The 21,568-nt window shown below is 37.8% G+C and overlaps 1 protein-coding gene and 1 pseudogene across 3 annotated transcripts in view; both read right to left on the bottom strand.

Moving 5' to 3' along the window:
- Positions 1–15,194, bottom strand: part of LOC139971956 (equilibrative nucleoside transporter 1-like) — a 43,877-nt gene extending 28,683 nt beyond the window's left edge. The window contains exons 1-5 of one of the 3 annotated variants that reach the window (XM_071978814.1): positions 15,038–15,194; positions 10,663–11,045; positions 6,584–6,665; positions 2,200–2,333; positions 1,196–1,287 (exon numbers count right to left, since the gene is read on the bottom strand). In XM_071978814.1, the coding sequence (XP_071834915.1) occupies positions 1,196–1,287; positions 2,200–2,333; positions 6,584–6,665; positions 10,663–11,006 (652 nt within the window). In that variant the 5' untranslated portion in view covers positions 11,007–11,045; positions 15,038–15,194. Of the gene's footprint in view, positions 1–1,195; positions 1,288–2,199; positions 2,334–6,583; positions 6,666–10,662; positions 11,046–12,190; positions 12,440–12,519; positions 12,660–15,037 lie in introns of those variants that run through there. The other 2 variants (XM_071978815.1, XM_071978813.1) reach the window with 2 other exon arrangements.
- A 3,631-nt stretch (positions 15,195–18,825) lies between these two features.
- Positions 18,826–19,068, bottom strand: LOC139972680 (U2 spliceosomal RNA; annotated as a pseudogene).
- Between the last annotated feature and the right edge of the window lie 2,500 nt (positions 19,069–21,568).

Here is a 21,568-nt window from a genome sequence, read left to right as displayed (position 1 = left end):
AGGTTCATCAAACCCTGCAAGGATGACATAACACTGTACTAACCATCTTGTCAATTCTCCTGAGACAAAAATGTACTAAAACTGTATAAACTCCGTTTTATAAAATTAATGGGACATTTCAAAAGGAAACGTGCTGATCATTTCAAATTGTTAGCTTTGAATTGTCTGCATCAACGGTTCAATGCCACCACATACTAATAGCAGTTTGTTTTTATAATGCCCATGTGATTATTCAGTTTTGTTAAACAGGAACAATGTACCTTGCCACCAACGGATGTGGATGCATTGACACTATCATGGCAAGTGAGCTGTGAAAATGCTTATTTTGATGGTTTATTTATAGATTTTGAAGAAAAAGTCATCTACAGATGAGAGAAACAATTTTAGAAAACAGGAAATGCCTTGCGATCAGTGGTGCTTGAATTTAAACTGTAAGATGATGTGGGTCTTGGGGATCAAAACTCAGAAGGTAACAATGGTAACTCTGTATAATACAAAGTACAATACTGTAGTTTACCGTTCCTTACAATATAACAAGGACAATATAAAGAAAAATTTATTATTTACAGGGAAGAAAACTATCTTTAAGAATGTGTATTGCTAGCGACATCACAGACTATTGCTATCTCCTTCATACGCAACGTAGAGGTTAACGAAGCTACCCTCATATCTACAGATATTGAGACAGGGTTCTTCAACAAGAGATGTAAAGCACTTGTGGGTAAGTGCCATACTGTGTGTCTACCTGTTACTTTGCTACATCAAAAGAATCGTACGTACTACGTAGTGTTCTATTTAACCAGCTAGTCAGCCAGTGCATTAGTCAAACTGCTGTTACTTAGCTTCACAAGTTTCACTCATAAAACCAGAATGCAAAAATTGCATTGTGGTGTCGATGATGTAACATGAGCAGTTTTCTTTATGAATCTGATGTAATGTATATACTGTAGTGAGGGTGTACATGTTTACAAGGGTTTCACGATTTGACCTGTGATGACCCCACATGACCTTTGACCTCCACCGAAAACGACATGATTCTTTAACTCAATGTGGTACTTTTACACACTTAATGAGAGGTTGGTCCAAGCTTCCAGTATTGAGATATCTTGATTATAAAGGTTTACACAATTTGACCCCTGGTGACCCCAAATGACTGGCCATTATTTCTCAAAGAAGCTCACAATGGAATACTTACAGTCTGATGTATCAACAACGGCCAAGATGGTTGTTAAGACGAAAAGTAACATCATTACAATCAACCCCAAAAATGTCATGACACGATTTGACCTGAAAATGAAAAACAAAACAAACAAGACATTTAATCTTTGTGTAACCACAAGGATTGTGCAATGTTAATGTCAATTCTTTTTTTAATTTTTTGTTTGTAACACCCACCATGTTCAAATTCACTGGTATCAAAACAAACTTATTATTTGGCATCCACAGTTTACTCGACCCACCTGTAAAGCCATCTGTTATTTGCTTTTTTTGTCATTTCAGCCTGCAAATATTGCAATATTTTTGGAATCTTGCCCAAGCCATTGACGAAATAGGGGTGCAGCCACTCGCTCACCAAGTGCAGACCATTTATCAACTATAGAAGTCAACAAATGCAATGCATCAAATTTGACAATCCTGAAGATTTCTGTATGTGGTATACTTCCATTGCCAAACAGTTTGCTAGGTTGTACCTGCAATTCAATTATCATCAAATTTCATTGTGCCTGAATCACTGATTTTGTTGTTTTGTTTTTTATGTTTTTATTATAATGTACTGTATTAAACTTAACAAAACTGTAAGGGTGCAATATTGATAGAGAAATGTCAAGGTGTTGCTATACAGTACTTGCTAACCAGCAACTTTTGCGAAAGAAAAGCTCAACGGGTTTGTCAGCCTCAGAAACTGGAATCCAACAACATTTTGTATGTTTGGCTAGAAATTACAAACCAGCGGTCAAACTCAAAAATGCATCTTGATATTATTTGGATCATTTTGATGTAAAATATTTCAATCTTAATATCGTAATGTTTGGTTTATATCACTCTGTACTGTAGTGACAGTTTTTTAAGCAAACTACAACTTAACACTTGTCCACAAATAGCAAACTAAATATTAGTGCAAATCCACAGTTCTTTAAGACATAGTTGACACCTTTCCTCTGCTTCAACACATCTACACATAAGTAACGAGTTACTCACTTTGGCGGGAAAAATAAGGCAATTGCGAGGAATGTGAGGTTAGGCAGGAAGCCGCAGAGACCGAGATAGGCGATAAACTTGTCCTTGTACTGGACATCATCGGAAAGATTTCCAAACTTGTGTTCTGTGAAATACTGGGCGAAAAAGATAGGAAAGAAATACAAAATGCTGAATGTATATCACCTTTTACCTTTTAAATTTCATGGTTAATTTCTTTCTGTCCCAATCTGTCCACTATTCTTAAGGTTGCTATCCTTTGATACATAAAGTGGTACAGTAATTAATTAAATTTTGTCATAAAATTATTCTTCAGTATTTGTTTGTGTAATGACAATCACTTCTTGACGAATATCCTCACACATAAAAAAGAAACTTACTGGTTTGGGCATTTATGTTTGAATTCGGGGCTTTGCCGCGTTTAGAAACTTCAACGAAACTTTAAAATCAACAAGATTTCCAATGGATGTAAATCACACTGGAAATTACAGTTGTAAGCCTTGAGAATGGTAGATTTGGAAGGTAGAGCAAGTAGACATTGACCCCTGAAGTAGGTCAGTGGGGGTGCAGTGATAAAATGCTACCCATGTTTGTAAGCTTGTATCTAGTAGATTTGAGTGCATATGTAGCATGGAGACAGGTAAGAGAGGACTGGTGAAGTAAATACAAACAATAACCAATGATTCAACTTCAAGAGTTGAAGTATACACTGACACACAAGGTTAGATCGGATACTAAGACTCTTCACAGAGTAAACATAGTAAGGCAGCTTGTGATATTCACAAAAGGATTAAATGTTTCAAACATCATTAGTACTTTGTCATAAATTGCAACGTGTGTTGTAAAACACTTATTTCTTCATATCCAGAGTACAGTATGTCGATACACAACATATGAAAGGTAGGTTAAAAACGAAAAGGAAAAGAAAATCAAAGTTGGTAGAAATTGGGCAACAGTTTCAATAGCTGGAGGCAATTCTACAGAACATAGTATACTCATTTCATCACACTGACAAATCTAAGCAATGTGCGCACTAAGCCATGAGATGGTCATGGAACTAATATGGCTCCCAAAATCGAAACCATTACTCTCTGAGAAATCAAATCAGGCGGAAGGACATCCTGTTTTGTTTTAGTGATAGTACTGTATTGTTCAGCAAATTTGACCGTAACACCATCAATTACCCTTTAGAACTTTATTAGTGAAGTTTGGTTGCCTGATATTGCATCAATTCATTGTACTATAATCAGAAGGAAGTCATACACAATTGAAGCAGCTGGTGTCAACAACACAGTACTCCACTTATCCCTAAGTCTGACCAATAAACAGTGTAATGGTATCACCCATATCAAGGTTAAAAGAAATTTATTTTGGCCGGAAAAAAAATGTGCCCTATCAACTGATACATTATTTAAATTTTTAAACTCAACCAATGAGGGAATGAAAATGAATTATATATCTTCAAATTAAAATCAATCTACAATAACTATACTCTGGTATGAAACTTTTGTTGTTCTAATAAATTGTTGATATTTGATTAGAAAAAATTATGAGACTTAAAAATTGCACACTATTAAACACCTTTTGTGATGCTAATCATTCCAAACTATCAATGCTGATTAATCTTTGGAATGTGATACATTTGAAATATTTGCTGAGCTGTCAATATTATCTGTAATTTAGCAATTTTTCAAGATGCTACTTTCTTGTAAAAATTATTATTTTCCTCTGCTGATATGAAAATGATTGAAAATATTATAAAGCAAAAATTAAAACATTTAACACTTTCAATACCATGATGACATCATTCCTTAAGGGTTATTCACAAAATATCACCATATTTGAAGAACAAAATTATCATCTTTGCCATACAAAAATGCTGTTTTGAAATTTAGGCAATCATCTTCAGACTTCATTGGAATGTAGATATTTTTAAGACCCTGGGTGAGTACTCACAAATCATTAATCTTTGTGACAGTTGGATATAAACAGCAAGATTGGAAACTAGAATTAAATTTATGACAATCTAAACTTACGTAAACCAGTTTTTTAATACCATTCTAAGGGTACTTCCTCACTCATTGAAAATCTCTCTAGCTTAAAGGTTATGCTGTCTTATCCCAAATTTTTAGCAACTCAGGGATGTGCCCACGCTGGGCGGCCCCGCCCAGCACTAAATATTACCGCCCAGCACTGTCTTAAAAATCGTGAATCCCGCCCAGCACTATTTTCATCTAAGAACCGACATTCCTAACTATATATTCAACATAAATTGAAGAAAAAAAAAATTAAAAATGTAAATTTTTAGCAAAACTAGTACTTGTGTATGTGCTTAAAAAGCTACACAAGTACCAGCATTTGGCATCTGAGCACCTTCAAAAATCGAAAAATTTCTCAAAGGGGAGGGGGAGACCACACGCCCCTTAGACCCCTCCCCCAGGACGGCGATCAGTATACCCGGCACTCAAGAAATCCTGGGCACATCCCTGCTACTGTATCTAAAATTGACCCCCCAAAAAATTTTCAGCAGTACTTTCTTGGGGTTCTGACCCTACGGAATTTACTTAGCAGGCCCAAAAGAGTCTCCATAAAGTACTACACATTCATGTTTACTGTACAGTAAATGTCTGGGAAAATCAAGATAACTTTATTAAGTTTACAACCACACTCAAAGATCACAGCTCTGAGAAAATTATGGAAAATAATGCAGATGAAACATGAGATTTTGTACAGTGTGCCCATTGCCCTCCATAGAATTGGCCTCTTTCTTCTTCTTTTTTTCTTTGTTATTTCTCCCAAAACATCTCTAGAGTTGCATTTTTTTTCTCACAAAGTGACAACATGTACAGTATTTAAAATCTTCACATGACATACACATTTAAAGGAAGCCTGAAGTACTTTAACTTCATTCCTTATCAAGCATGACGTCAACGTTGCTACTGGAGGAAGTGATAAGACCAAACTTGGAAAGTTTAACAGGATAGGGCACATGCTGGTGCATCATATAAGTACTGTTGTCAGCTTCCTCTTTTGGAGCTTTGAAATTAAGCACAAATAGTTGAAAGTCTACCTACAAGTACTCATAACATTCAGTAAAAAATTTAAAAATTAAAGTTCCTCCTGAAAATGTCTGATGGAGCCCACCTCAGTTATTTGGCAAATATCTAGTCAAATGGAGCATCCATTCCCGAAGTACTTTCGACACATTTTAGAATTTTTTTACCAAGCATCCTTTTACGCTTTCAACTTTGAATTTCAGCTATTGTATGCATTTACATTGTAACTCATAGCCATCCACATACAATTAGATCAATATCCAACGTAACAGTTACATCTTCTCGATTATCATTATGAGAACATTACTATATGTCAAGTCCAGACGACAGTTTTCTCTACGTCTGTGCAGCTATGAGCCAATGCATAATTTGCAGACAAATTCTGATGTTGGCACTGATTATGGAATTATCTATTATCATTAAGTATTCATTCTTGTGAAGAAAGTGGCCAAGTTGTGGAAAACAACGACAACTACCGCATTGTGCAAAGCTGAAAGCACTAGACAGTGACTATCAGTACTGAGAGAGATAAATCAAGGCATGTAAGTTATCATGAAGTTACTGGTATGCCTGCTCTTTTTATAGTATATTTACAGTACTGTAGATGCATTATCAACTACTTATATATAGTTAGATGTTCTATGGTAGGCTAATGGGGCCCTCATGCATCTCAAACAGTGGCCGCGCTGTCAAATCGGTCCTGACTTGCACGATCTATACTGTTTAAAGCCGGTGAAGACTTGTGCAAAAAGAAATGTCTAATGCCGGTAATCTGACCTAATTTCGAACAAGGTGTGACAGAAGTGTTAGACGCCACCATCGATCCCAGTAAATACACACAGAGCTTGCTACCTTCGGTAATAAGACACTAGTGCACGCAGTACATACAGCTGCGGTCAATACCCACAGAATGTATAAACGATACAGCGATGGGCATCTCAGGTCCAGCTAAAGATAACAAGGTATCACGTTTCATTACTGTCTGCATTTTGTAGAGACACAAACAAAACGTCACTTGCAAGCCACAGAAAGAACTTTAACTTTTTCAGATGGCCGCATGCCGTTTGGGGCGAGTCTTCAATGCCTTTAAGGATCTTTGAAATCAAGGCACACACTTTGCATGAAAAGGGCTCGCAAGCATGCGAACGTGCTGGGTGAATTTGCATACTGACAGATAGTGTAATAGAGTGAGATGTCAATTGTCTAAGTGTTTATACAGAACTGGGGTTTCTTCGTTTTGTATTCATACTTTCTGTTGTCTAGGCGACATGCTCCCTCTTTTATGTACACATGTAAAATTATGACAAGAGATGACAACAGCATCAACTTACAGCTTCAGCCGTGATGAAACAATTCCAAGGCAGCAAAGTTCCCACTCCATGGAGAGCGAAGATAATAAATGCCAGCATCCATCTATGTCAAGAAATGAGGAAAGAAAACATATTCAAAATTTACTCTCTTACCTGTACGCACATTTGGCTCTAAGGTTCATAAAGTAGATAACATATTATTTACGCAATGTTACAAATATATGGCGCTTAATCAAGCCACAACACATAACGCATGTTTAAACAAGTTACATAATTCTATCATACCATGAAGCTGCAAGACAGAAATGATCAATCTGCTGTACACACCAAGACAACATATAGTGTGTACTCTCTTACAATCTGTATCTTACAAGTGCCAGGATAAAACCATACAATGCATGTATATGCACTGAACACAAACTCAGCTCTGTTGTATGTATACACATAATATTGCTTACTGAGAGTTCACTTCAAATTCAAATTATTTCAATAAAATCACAGATAGAAAGACCTTATTCCATTACCCACTTCTCAAAAATAGTTTCCATCTACTTGGCTAAACATGTACAATATGGTGAAGTTCAAATTCTTTTCACTTAGTCTAATTCCCCAGTAAAACAATAATTCTGTATAATCTATATAAACTTCACACACACTAAGAGTTCGGGGAAGAGAAACCCTTACACACTGTAGGCCTGTCTGTGAATCTAATATCAGAACAGTCCAGTACCAAGAAAGTGAACCCTAGCATAGATATCAAGTTCGTGTCCAACCCCTTCCTTGGTCCTCATCAGAAGTTTGTGGGAAGAATTTCTTCTTCAGTAGGTACTGTACCAACTAACCAAGCCAGTTGAATCATCAACTACATGTATGCAATCTACTAAATTAAACAGTTTCTTTGCTCTTTGCTCACACTACCTACACTGAAACTGTACTAGAGAAGTGTATACTAAAATTTACCTAATGACTATGCATACAACATCTCAGTCATGATTTTCTGTGAATGACATGTGATTCATCTCACTGATAGGTTACAGACCATGAACACATTTCATTGATGCCTTGATATTTTACTATGCCATCCACAGGGAGAGGTACTGTATTAATGTACTGTATCTTTGACAATCCACAGTTCCACACACTATTTACTACTGTGTGTTGTATCATTTGATATTAACAACCGATTCTTTCATTCCATTCCATTGCATCAGCAACATGTACACATGCATTCCAAACGGTGTACTAGGTAGGGGATTGATATTGTTCATAATTTGCATTAGTGGGGTGTCCAAACATGGTGTGTACAGTTGTAGTATGTAAGTAATTTCAAACATGCTATAGGTCAGTGAACAGTATCGACTGGTTTTGATCCTCACCACTTGTGCTAATTCATCAAACAGCAGCTGACTTTCCAGGCTGGATGTTTGGAAAGTAAAAAACAACAATACAAGTTCATTTAGTTCAAGAACCAATAGTCAGAGGCAGACAGACAAGTTTAAATACCAGAAACACACAAGATGAAGATGAATGAGTAAGCCCGGGTCTGACAAAGATAAACTTATAGATTGGTGCTGTCTGCTTTCTTTTTTCTCATTCAAGTCAAATGTCCTGTTTTTAATGGTTTTAAGACTCCACTTTCAAATGTTGGTATGATGTAATTTGCTAAAAATTGTCAAAGTACTGTAGGCCGACTGGCCTACTATAGTTACTGTTTGTTTCATAAATGAAAAAGTAACAGTTTGGTTGTATTTTGTCAGCCATTTCTGGCAACCTTTACTAAAGTAAAAAAAACATCCTCAAACAATTATCAAATGAAAATTATAAAAAGTTAATAGAATGGATGATTCAATTTCCTTGTATCTGAAATTTTCAATGTTTAATCGAGCCCTTCCCACTTAAACAGAAGCTGAATTAGTAATGCCAATGAACATTAACTGTTTAAGTGTTATCATAGTACATTATTTTCATATTGCTAGAACATAAAATTACCAAAAGCAACACAACATTTTTTTTTCTCAAGAAACCCTTAGCGTTTCCTGTTCAGGAAGTAAAGTATTTGACATCATTACAGACTTACTGTAAAGGTTCAAATATCCTATATATATACTGTACATTTCAGGCAGTGGCGTAACAAGCAAGGGGTGGGGGACTTGGGATGGGAACCCCCAGTCAAATGTCTTTCCCCTTCCCCCCTTCCCCGGTTGACATTGGTTGGCACCAAAAAATATTGGACGAAAATTACAAAATGCATTTAAAGGCTCTGTTTAAGCCAGTTCGTGGTTGATGTTAATCCATAATTGACAGGAATTCTCAAATTGATACGGGCAAAATGCGTCTCAAGTTGAATATTATCCAACTATTATGTTGCTTTCTGTCATCACTACGACGCCCCACATACCCCTCCCCTCGCCACATGCTACCCAACGAGATAACCTGCTACCATGCATGATATATATCATAGTCATACAGTGTACAGTATGTTTATAACTTTATACCATTGTTATATCGACTGTCCAAAGTTAATCCGTTATTGTTTAATACTTGGAAGCTGCAGCATGTAATTCCAACATCCTACGGGTGAACTCACACAGACTGACGAGTCGTTAGAATAGGCCAAATATTGTTTCCAACGACTATACAGGCTTAAGCCACTTAATGTACAGTAATAATACCGATGGACAGACAGTTTGTAATGGCTGAATGAATAAAGCCTAAGTCGATGAAGCTTCATCTATACAAATTTATTTTAATCATAATTATAGTAAATCGTAGACAATGAGCTTAAACTAAACTGTTGCAAGAATAGTCCAGACTAAACTGATAACTTCAGACAAAACAATTGAAAGGACGAAAACCTGATCCCAACTGTCAAACTCTCCTCGCTGCAGGCATTTGTAGACAAAGTGGGAACAATACATTTATGTATTGTTCCTTTGTAGTATCGCTAGTTACTACAAAGGTTACTCAATTATATACCTGCGTAGTAGTATCGCTAGTTTGAACTTACACCACTTAGACTTTCAACTTCAATTAGGACCGCTCAACACGACGAGCTAACAACTTCGAACGTACATATACAGCCTACCATGCCCAGTTGGTATGTACATAGCATTGCACATAATACACTCTCACATTCAAACTACAGTTCATGAACTCTTCTTCCAAATTGCTGAAATAAAATTCACAAAGGAACTTTACAGTAAAAGGAAGCTTGAAAAGTATTTGGCACATCGAACGGTGAAACATGGCGGAATCAATGTCAGAGCAGAATTTAGTACCGAGAAGCTTAGGCTATGTAGAACTATCCAATTGTAAACATTACAGTAGACTACATGCCATTATTCTTTGCATTGGAGCTGGACAGCGCAACGTATAAACAACAAAGAGTCTGCTGTTTAAACTAAGGTGACCAGACGTCCCCCCGATTACAGTGTACTGTCCCCGATGAACAAGTGTCCCCAAAAATGTCCCCGATTCGTCAAAAGGTTCAGAAATTTCGAAAATATCCCACATTATTAGTAAAATAATTGTAAAAACAAAATGTAGTCAAGTGTGCAGTCGCAGAACGGAACTAACCAGTATTTCAGGTGGGCCAGTGTAAAAAGTATGTTAATTTTATAAGAAAAAGCTACATTTTTAAAAATAAAATTGATTTAAAAAGTGCTTCTAAGTATCACCATTTTACATCTAAGCACCTTAGGCACTTGAAATTTTTCACCCCCTCCCCTTAGACCCCTACCCCATATCAGTCAAGCAATAAATGTCCCTGATTCCAGTCAGGCAAATATGGTCACCTTAGTTGAAACTTATCTTGTGTTACACACAGACCTCGAAATTACAGATACACTACATAAGTGACAGTGTAACAATTTTTTAAAAACATATAATTTATAAGAAATCTCACAGAAAATTAAGGAAGAAATTTTTGTTGTTATCACTGTAGGAACTGTATGAAGCATGGGTTATGAATACTGACTACACTAATTTGGCATTTGATAGTACATGCAATGTTCGATAACTTGGTAATTTGGTATTTTACTGAAAACCAACAGATACGTCAAAGAAAAAATATATCGAAAGACATGATAAAAGCAACTTACTTGTCTATTGGTGGGCCTGTGTCTCCTTCATCAACACCTTTCTCTAACTTCTCCTTTGTTCCACCATTCTGGTGAGAATTGTTTGTTAATTGTATGTCCTCCATAGACGTGTAACCCTTTGGTGTCTTTGTTAAGTGGTTGTGTTTGGATCCGTTCTCTTGCACTGTGCCATCTGAAATGTCTTCTTGTGGCAGAGTTGTGTAACCATTCTGCCTTCTCGATGGAGTACCTATTGATGGTAAACTGTGACCATTTTCATGGCTGTGATTGGCTGATCCACCATTAACTGAGAACTCAATTTCAGCACCACCCTTGGGGTTCCATGTCACCTCTGAAGAACCCATAGCTGTGTTTGTTAATAATATGGCTTGAAGTGAATATATCTGCAAAGAACAGGGAGAGAGAGAAAGAGAGTGCGTGTGATATCGGTTCTGAGGTCAGTTTCAAATACTTTCCCCATGGGTACAGTAAACAAGTTTATTATCAAATTACTAATCTATGAACTTAAATTCTTGGAACCCTGTTTGCTCTGTAACCTTTCTGTACAGTACATCATTTATCGAGTTACAAGACACAGGAGAAATAAATTAAGGCTTATTTACAAGCAGCTACTTACTGAACTCTTACTGTACTTCAGGTTTTACATATTGTGTCAATAAGTCATCACCATTACATATTAGAAGTTGGGAAGCCAAATTACTGTAATTCCAGTTTATGACAAATGAGAATTCTGAACCTGGGGAGTGGGTGTCAGGTGGGCTGGCAAATGAGAGTGGGAGCAGGATGCAGACATTCATCTTATTAATTATAGATTATGACAAATTTCAAGTGATATTTAGTAAACTTTTAATTACTTAGTGAAATAAGCCTGAAAATCAGTTGTGCTACCGTACATCCACTCAGGTTGCTATCAAATTCTGACTACAACCAAGGCTTGATTTAAAGTTAGCCCATGGATGCATACACTCTTTGACTTTAATAGCCTAGCCTAACTTCAAGAGTCCTATATTTCATGCATATTGTAAAGGCTTCATTTTCAACAATTTTTTATATTACCTTTGAACTATAAACATTCTAGTCTTCAGCTTTTAGCATTGAGAAGTTATCTTACACCACCAGCATGGCAATGTAAACATTAACGTAGATTTCTTCAGTTTTATATCTTATCCTAGAATGATTCCTAGTTATGTGCAAGATTCATAGCTTTTCCAATCTCTTTAACTGACTACATTTTGAAACATAACAACATGATGCTGATAACAGTCCCTGAACCTTTTATATCAAAATCAGACAAGAGGAAGACATTTTTAAAGCACCAATGGTCAGATGCCTCTAACAGTTTTGCAATGTTGTCAATTATTGCCTGACTTTCTTCTTGTGATCAGATTGTGGTACTCACAACATTGCTTTTTAACTTTATCTTGCAATGATCAATTGTCAATACAAAATAATATTCAGTGAAATAAGTTTTTTTACTGTTACTTTTAGTAAACATTCACAATCAAAATAAGAAAACATGTTAAATTACCAGACAACCACGAAAAAATTCAGAATGGCATTGTGTAGGCCTAGTAACATTTTTTGCCATGAATTATTTTCCGATTCGCGAAACTGACACCTAGGCTTTAGTCGAGACGGTAGTAAGTTACGATCATACTTTCATAACGTAACATAACACGGTTAGGCCTACATTAATATTTTACAACTACAAGTACAATTGCCGCCTTTTTGCGCTATAGTCTATCATACAGTTAGCTAGGCAGACTCGTAGAATCAGTGATCGTAGGCAAGTTTTCGTACGTAGTCTATCGTCGAATTGAATATATGAACTAAAATGCTTGCTTTTTCTGCACGAACCTAGTGGAAAATGAATAACTACATGTTTAAATCTCTCATGTATTATTCCTTCGTGTTTTATGGCTGCATTCAAGAATATACTCGTGGATATCGGGTAATCACAACTGTTAGTCTTAGGTCCTCGTGTTAGTGTATATCTATTGTCTGTGTTCTACGTGAGTAGTCTATTACTATACTAAGTACAATTTCGTCATTATTTCGCAATCATTTATTCGAACAGCTGTCCATCAAAGACACAACACCAACAGCACTAGTGAATCACCACTGCGTGACCTTCGAGTACACAAAAGAGCGTATCGACATAGAGATAGCGTTTATCCCGGTCATGTGAAATAATAGAAAGCTGTTTTATCGAGGCCTTCGTAAAGTAATTGGCTGAACTCAATTTAATTGTTTGTTTTTTGATACTTTTTTAAACTTCAAAGCCCACATCATTTCACAAATGAGTCAAGATCAGGGGTAAATAGATCTGTAAAAATCGGGTAAGTGATAATTTACAAGCTTATTACATCATGTTTACACACCTTCAGAGAAAGAAAGATCTCATAATAGTAATAAGAATTTTTGATGCAAACCTCAGACACTACACTACATTGATAGTAATTATTGTAAATGTGGTATAGCATACTATATAGGATCCTTTAGAAATATGGGATAGAAAACACCAAAATGACCAAGCTCTACAAAGGACCACAAGCTGAGCATAATCTCAATGGAAGAATAATACCAAGTAAGGAAGAAGGGAAAGATCTGGGGGGTTATTTTTCACACAAAAAAAAACAAAAAAGCCATGTAAACAATGTGCCGAAGCAAGTCAAGAAGGACAATAAAGTTATAGGCATGATAATTGGCAAAACTTCAGCAACATGATAGTAAAACTGTCATAAACCAATATAAATCACTGATAAAGACCTCACAAAGATTATTGTTTCCCAGCAAGGAATGCATGCATAGCTAAGGAAAGACATCAATCTTGTTAAACTTGGGAGTCGAAAATGCATTCAAAATTATAAGTCTTACATTTCAAATCTTACATGACATGGCACTGGCTTATCTAGCAGAATTACGGACTATGGATACGCAGTAGTGGGCGCATGCTTCGCTTAAATGCATATAGTCTCCACCAACCTATCGGAAATACCAAGTTCTACGACGATAGGGCGTTCGACCCATGTTTGCACGCCACGTTTGTGGAATACCTTTACCACAATCTTGATCATTTCGAACTTTCAAGTCCCATCTCAAAACCTACCTCTTTGGTAAGTACTTCAATTAGTAGTGGTTTTTCTCTGCATTCTTTGTAAAGCGCTTTGAGATATTCGTTATGTAAAGCGCTGTGTATAAATGTTTCTTATTATTATTATTATGAAAAAGCTTATGCAGGGAATAAAAAATATAAAAACACTGGAACAATGCCAAATGAGGCAGGGCCTAATTACTGTATGTAAAACCATGCATGGTAACATTGACATAGAGCCAGAGAAGTACTCCAAATTTTGTTCACAGGATAAACACCAAAATCACTTAGAAGTCAGAAAGCAATACTTTTTTCAATGGAGAGCATGGAAATTATGGAATAAATATACCAGAAGAAGTAGCGCTAACCAAGACACTGATTGGTTTCAAGAAAGGAATTAGATGCCAGTGGAATTTTCAAGAGCTAATGAAGCTTAGTACAGCATGTCTATCTGCCACGCACAAATGCCCCTCAATGCAGAAGGATTCAGCAGCCAGGTAAAATCATATACATTGTACCTCTCCCCCATAAACTGGAAAAGTGACCAAAAAAAAGAAGAAAATATCACCAAAGACGCACATTTTGCTTTCCATTTCCTCACCTTTTCCTACATCGTAAAATCCTAACAGCATCTCTCTTTCTTAATGTTAAAGAAAAGTTTCATAACAACAAAAAAAGGTACAAAAAATAGGAACGAAACTTGATTGCTGGCAATGATACATAGTGGTTTAAGCAGTTTAAAAAAATTAAAACCTCCCCCACTGCACACCCCCTCTCCACCAGAAAAAAAAGGAGAGAAATGAGTGAAAATAGAATCATGTAATGCCCACAAAAAAAAAGATCAGAATTTGGTTGAAGTTTCAAAGTGATCCATCACAACACAAAATGGGCAGTAATCATTAACATCTATACCGAATTAATCTCTTTGGTGAATTTTCTTGGAAGTTGCATTACAAGGGCTATACATTACTCCTTTTTCTTCTATCAAAATGGTTAGTACATTTATGCATTACTTGACCTGTGGAAGTATCTTTACCATTTACCACACCCTTCCTCCCTCCGCTCCACCTCCCCAACACAAAGAAAGTTCTAAAGCGAACTTGAGTCTTTTTAGTACATATACAGTACATATATATATAGTCCAGCATGAGAGACAGTCCAGTATGTAACCTTTACTAACTACTGTAACTTCAATGGGCGATGGAGAGATTATAGTTAAATGCAGCATTAGCGTCATTCCTCTAAAACAAAACTAAGAAAATGGGAGGGGTTTTTACTCACGATATAATTGTATTCTTCTCAAGAAAGTATCTTTATACAGAAGACTTCTGTAACTCTCTGGTCTAGGTTATCCGGATTTAGCGTATAAATTCCTATCTGCATGTGAGATGGAATAGTTGACAACAGGCAGTGGTATTTGAAACTTGTATTAGAATCAGCTGGTAGAGATGTTTCGAAATACTCTGTTAGGACGCGTCCATTATGTGCGTAGATAATCTAGTACACCTAACAAATTAAAATATACTATTTGTACCTCCACATGCATTCGTAAACATTTAAATTTAAAAAAAGGTAAATCAAAGAAGATGCATTTTTTCCTCATCAAATTGACTGATTATATTTGGGAAATTTATTTTTAAGTTGTTTTTTTACACCTAAATAGATAATAGGCTCTCCGGAGGTATTACCCCATTGTTCCTTTTTCTGAAAACCGCAACTCTGGTGGTTGTTGACTGTACAACAATGGTAGTTGACCTTTGAGCGCATGACATATTGCCTTCCTCTTTCATAATTACTGGACAGACGTGTAGCATCATTAACCGGTATGCAAGCATCGCATGGTTGGAAGTATTAGAAGTGCACCTCGAGTTGACTTTGCCACAACATTGTGGCACTAGGTAGGACTATAACTCTACACCAACAATACATATAATAAGGTGACAGACAGCACAAAAATTTCAACTGATGAATATTTGGACAGACTGAAGAAATGCATTAAAAAGTACAGCTCTAATTGATTTACATGATCAAAATGTTTGCAAGGCCCTTAAATAACTAGAACTGCATTTGCCTGCAAATACGCAGTATTGTATAGTGCGCGCGAAGTGCTTGTAGTATTAGGAAGAACTTTTCGGTTGTTCATGGCGTTATTTTTTGGGCGGACAACACATCAGGGAGTACAGTCATATTGTAGGTACCTACAAGGTGAGGGCGCTTTTGAGCGCCGTGACATAGAGACCCTATAGAGACCATACCCTACTATAGGGTCTCTACCGTGACAGGCTCAGAATAAGTTGGCTACGAAGCTATAGCCTCTGAAACTGCAAAATATACAGAGACTCATGGGCGTCAGCAGGTTTCAGAAAGTGGGGGGGGGGGACACTATACTATCTAAGCGGAGCGCCACCATTGGTTGGCGCGTAGCGTACCAGAAAATTTTGGGTACATAAGACCCCCTAGATCGCAGGAGACGGCCTTCCTGAGTCGTTTTTAGTTACATCAGAACCAGATCTGTGAGGAGAAATTTTGTCTCACAAAACTTAATTCCGACAGAAAGTACTGGTAGAAAGATGCCGTTCTGACACCAAGGGAAACGAATTACACAGCGTCCATCTCAAACGAAATATTTTCGGTAGTTTGGTATCATATAATACCCTGCATACAGGCAGAATACTGTCTGTAGGGCCTAAAATATATGATATTACCTTCCTGGTGGGGTCTTCGACTTGTTTTCAAGTTGAAATGCGTCGTTTTCTCTGATTCACAGTGTAGGGCAAGGGGAATTCCATTTCTGGCGAGAAGGGGTGCTTCCACAAAACACTCTAAAACATCGTTCAAACATCGCACAAACTTTTATCAGAGGTCTCGGACGAAGCGGGGAGGGTGAATATCGGAGGAAGGGGGATAAAGGGCCAAGCACTGTTCTAATTTCCAGTGCAATTTATTGATAATGATTCTTAAGTTAGATTCTACTTGAATCAGCTCAGCAATTGTGATAGAAAATCGCGCATATGCATGTGATTTTTTTAATAACTGCTCTGAAAAGTGGGGGGGGGGGGGGGGGACAAATGATATGATATCCCCTCCACTTTTGAAAGTGGGGGGGACATGTCCCCCCCCGTCCCCCACCTGTTGACGCCCATGCAGAGACTATATGAAACTTTAAGTTTCAACGTCCAGTCTTGTAGGTATCGTTCACTTGGCCAGTAATGACAATATTGTAGCGCGCACTACAATAAATATGCGACGCAGGCCCCATATCTCATTGTATGCTGCCAATTTTACGTTTATTTTTTTTATCAATTATTGTTTTCTTAATTCATATACATAAACATGTTCACGGTCATTGCATTGCGACTGGTTCTGTAGGAAATTTCATTGGGAAGCTTAATTCAGAAATTCATTTAGTAACTGATAAAACTTTAAAGGATTAGTTCAGGTGTCATACATGTTTATCTTATATGAAAGAAGACAATAAAAGAATCACAATGATGAAGAAACTGTTCAAATATCTTATTCCGTTATGGAGATATTCAAGTTTAAAGTTCTATCTGATTGTGTAGAAACTGCTGAAATCAGACTAGCTGTGATGTCACATCCTCACATTTCTGAAAAGTCTTTGTTATTTTATTAAAATGTTTTGTGAGATTTTATGACTTACAACCAAAAGATATGGCATGTGGATCTCATATTTGTCAAGGGAAGTATCAGAGATTTAACATCTGAAGAATTTTTTATTATATTTTTTTTAGATTTGTGAAAAAAATGTAATTAATTTTTATTGAAATATATTCACACATGTTAAGAAATTGAGGATGTGACATCACACCCTCACAGTTAGTCTTTCTACACCAGTCATTTTCAAAGAAATTTTTATATCTTCAAAGCGTGATATCTACTAAACAGAGCATGCTATCATGGTAGTTTCTTCACTGTTCTGTTTGCCTTTTTGAACTCTTTCAGATAGACATGTCAGACACCTGAACCAAAGCAACATAGAAGACGTTTACATGAATAGCCTTCTTTCTCTTTAAAAGCTATACATAACTTCTCAATTGAATTTGAAATGTGGCATTACAAAAAACAAAAAAACTTTTGTAACGGCAATTTTCCTCTACATTATGAAACGCGCTTCACTTTATATGGAGTCGCATTCTCTCCGTCTATTCTAAAGGACTGTTTGTTATGTGTATAATGTTTGAAGGAAACATAGGCAGACATATGCCCCAGAGAGTAAGGTTTTCCGGTCTTCTCTCATCTGTACACGATTATTTCCTCCAATAGGCCCTCTTTATTGGCAGCCCTATTACAGAAAGAGCGCGTTGAATATGAAATATTGGCCTATATGTTCGAATCTCGGCACTGCGTGAGAACTCACACTGCGAGAGAACTCACACTGCGTGAGAACTCGCACTGCATGAGAACTCACACTGCGTGGGAACTGGTGCGGGGGAATGTCGGAGGGTATTGCAATTGATGGGTACACCATGTATATGTCCTAGGGCTTATGTGCCTTGTATCTGGTTCGGTTTGGGGGGGGGGGGGGGGTTAGTGGTGGGACAGGACGTCGGATGGAAAAGGGTAAGTATCGGTAAAATGGTCTGCGCTGTGGGGAGGGAAAGGGGGAATGGTCCACAATTCCATTGCCAACCGGGTGGAACATGTTCCGTCGAGGGATATTTTACATTCAGCCGCCGGTAGATTTAGATCTCCTCCGGGCACACTGTGATGCCCTAAGGTGCGGATCCAGGATGTTGATTGTGCCCCTCACACAAAAATTAAAAATTTGTTGTTATCAGCACACCCTAGCTTTTATCCTCCCTATATAGACCTAATTCATAGCCTACAATATGTCTAAAAATTCACCATTTCAGTATAAAATCTTTATTTGTATGGGTGAGAACCCCAGTATCGACTGCATTGGAGTCGGCTTCAACAACCCCGTCTTTTATGAAACCATGGATCCGCCTTTGGCCGCTCCATAAAGTTTCTTGCCCCTATGTCTATGTCGGTCGGGGGAAGTTTCCCCCACTCCTCCCCACACACACGCCTTTGAACATGTCACTGGACGGGTATACACAAACTTGATAGACCTGCAAGAGGTTTCCTGCATATGCATGGTACTTTTTAAGAAAAAGTCACCCAGGAAAGAACCTGGGCACGAAAACCAAACTACCAAACGACTGATCCGCTCTCAGCCCCAGTCCCCTTGCATCGGGACTGTGACTGTGTGATCATCGTCAGGTGTGTATCACCATTCCCTAAAAGAACAGATACTACACATGATCTTAGCCAAAAGGCCGAGAAGCGTGGTGTATCCGAAGAAAATTGTTTCAGAACGGTGATCGTGAATTCGTTTGTGTTCCTGTTCTGTTGTCATGTTCAGTTATAATGAGAACTTTCCACCGCTCTGTACCAATCAATTTTGTGCCTTCCGTTGTACATGGTTGTCGTCAACGGACAATACAAATAACTATGCAATGTCATAGGTCGCATGATATATATACGTATTGTTGAGATGCACATTGTTTTGGAGGGAGGGGGAAGGGGTGGATAAGCTGAGTGGCGTAGGAAGGTACTTTTGAGTGGGGGGGCTGAAGACTGATGACCGACCTGGGGGGAGGGGTCTAAGGGGAGGGGGTGTCCCCCTCCCCTTTGGAATTTTTTGCATTTCCAGATAGCCTCAGATGCAATTTGGTGCAATATAGCACACTTCAAAACCGACTCCATTTCGTAAAATTAATTTTGTATTTTCACCTGGCCTTAGATGCAATTTGGTGCTCCAAATGAGATTTTTTTCTCATATGGAAATGAAAAAGGGGTTTTCTGACTTGCGAAGCGGGGGGCGGAATGATACTTCCGCCCCTCCACATTTTTCACTGGGGGGGGCTGGCGCCCCCAGCCCTCCCGGTTCCTACGCCCTTGGATAAGCTTATGCATAGGAGCATATGCCATATTGCGTGTTTCATTTTATAAGGATGTAGCACGCTATATGTAACCAGGGAGTTGTTACAACTCCCTGATGTAACTAAGACAAGGTGGGTAACTGTGATGTGACGTCATAAGTCTGTCATATAACCAATCACACTGTTATATTATAGGCCAATCAGGTCGCGTCCATTATAGGAGGCCCTTGTGAGAAATGTACTTTTTTGTGTAAAAATCTGTCTACAAGAGGAAGTATATTCGAGCAAGTCAGTCGGGTACGCAATACTTGCATGATTTCGGTTACTGATCAGTTTTGGGGCCATTACACTTGAGTATTCTTATGGATTCACATGAGGCTTATATGCGTGACTGCATAATAGGTCACACGTCGAGGCAAAAACTTATTAGACTCCTGTAGTTTTTCTGATGTCCTGCAGGGGAGTGGTGTCTGACTTTTAAAATAAATTCTGTGCACCTGGTTCCTTGTACAGCACGAAACAATCTATTTAGCTCAACGCACAATCCCTATTTATTTAAAACTGAAAAGATAAGAAAACGGCAAACATTGATGGTTGGTATGGGAAATGAAAACTTGCCGTATATGGTTACGTATAGCCCATATATACCGCGGTGAGTGGGTGGGGTGGGGGCATTACTATAGGATTAGAGTTACAGTGACTTTAGGGTTCGTAAGACACTGTAGGAATTCATGCCATGCATGAAATTAGGACACCATCGTCCTGTCTGCCTACAGGATTACTATAATTAGTAAACCTTCAAGCCCCAGGTTGAACGTCTGATGTTGATTATGCTAATAAAGCGCCAGACAGCTTTAGTAAATCAAGTTGTGCTAAATCAAATTATCCCCAAATTAGGAAACTTCGTATCTTCGCCATAGCAATTATGATGATATGGTCTGCACTAAGGTGATCTTTTTTTTTTAATATAGGAATCTGGGATTAAAATGTTAAAGGTGGAATGTGCGGCCTGGGGAACGGTCTCTCCCCTTTGAGGAAAAAGTGCGTGTCTGGTAGAGCACATGCAGACTTGACATTAGCAAGAGTATAGGCTTATAGGTGAGCAGTATAACACGACTTGCTATGTCGTAGGAAACACTGTCACGCTTATATATGTTACTCCGTGTATATGTAGTAGGATAGGTCTATACCCTACATCATAGTAGTTCTTGTTTCAATCTCTGCGATCGTCTGTGCGAGGTATTTGTGTACATCTATGGGGTTTTAATGACGTGTAATTAAAGTATAACGGGCAGGAATGTAGATTTGCAACATTTCTAAATCTGTTGTGAATTAAATGTCTCATTTGATTTCAAAATTTCAGGGACTTGTTGAGTTAAATTTGGGACATTTTCGGGGACACTTGTTAATCGGGGACAAAGCTGGAATCGGGGACTGTCCCCGAAAATCGGGGACGTCTGGTCACCTCAGTCTAAACCGTCCTGCCAGGTTTATATAATTACTTTGAGACTATGATTACGAGTTCAAGACAGAGATGAAACTCTCAAAAACTTGAAATCACAAGCATCTAAAGAATCACTAATTGTAAGGAACTTGTAAACCTGTATCGTGCGTGTCACCACGGACTCTCCTCAGTTCAAGTGATAGTTAGCTCAAGAGCTCATGAAACGACTTTGCCGGGGAGATGCCGAATGTTGGAAATAATCCTAGTAGCCCTCCTCTGAATCAGCTCCAGTACAATTGTTTTTGTTTTTGTTTTTGTTTTTTTCATAAAAAGGATTCCAAGCCTGTATATCATATTCGCAAGATGCGGCCTTAGTCATTGTTTGTACAAGTTCAAACAACATCTTTACCTGGGAAGAGGAAGTTACGCCGCTTAAACGACCACAATTGTGTGAGAAACCCG

This window comes from Apostichopus japonicus, chromosome 8 (assembly GCF_037975245.1).
Source record: "Apostichopus japonicus isolate 1M-3 chromosome 8, ASM3797524v1, whole genome shotgun sequence".
Classification (NCBI taxonomy): domain Eukaryota; kingdom Metazoa; phylum Echinodermata; class Holothuroidea; order Aspidochirotida; family Stichopodidae; genus Apostichopus; species Apostichopus japonicus.
The sequence above is the reverse complement of the archived record's forward strand: the minus strand, read 5'-3'. Positions and strand labels throughout refer to the sequence as shown.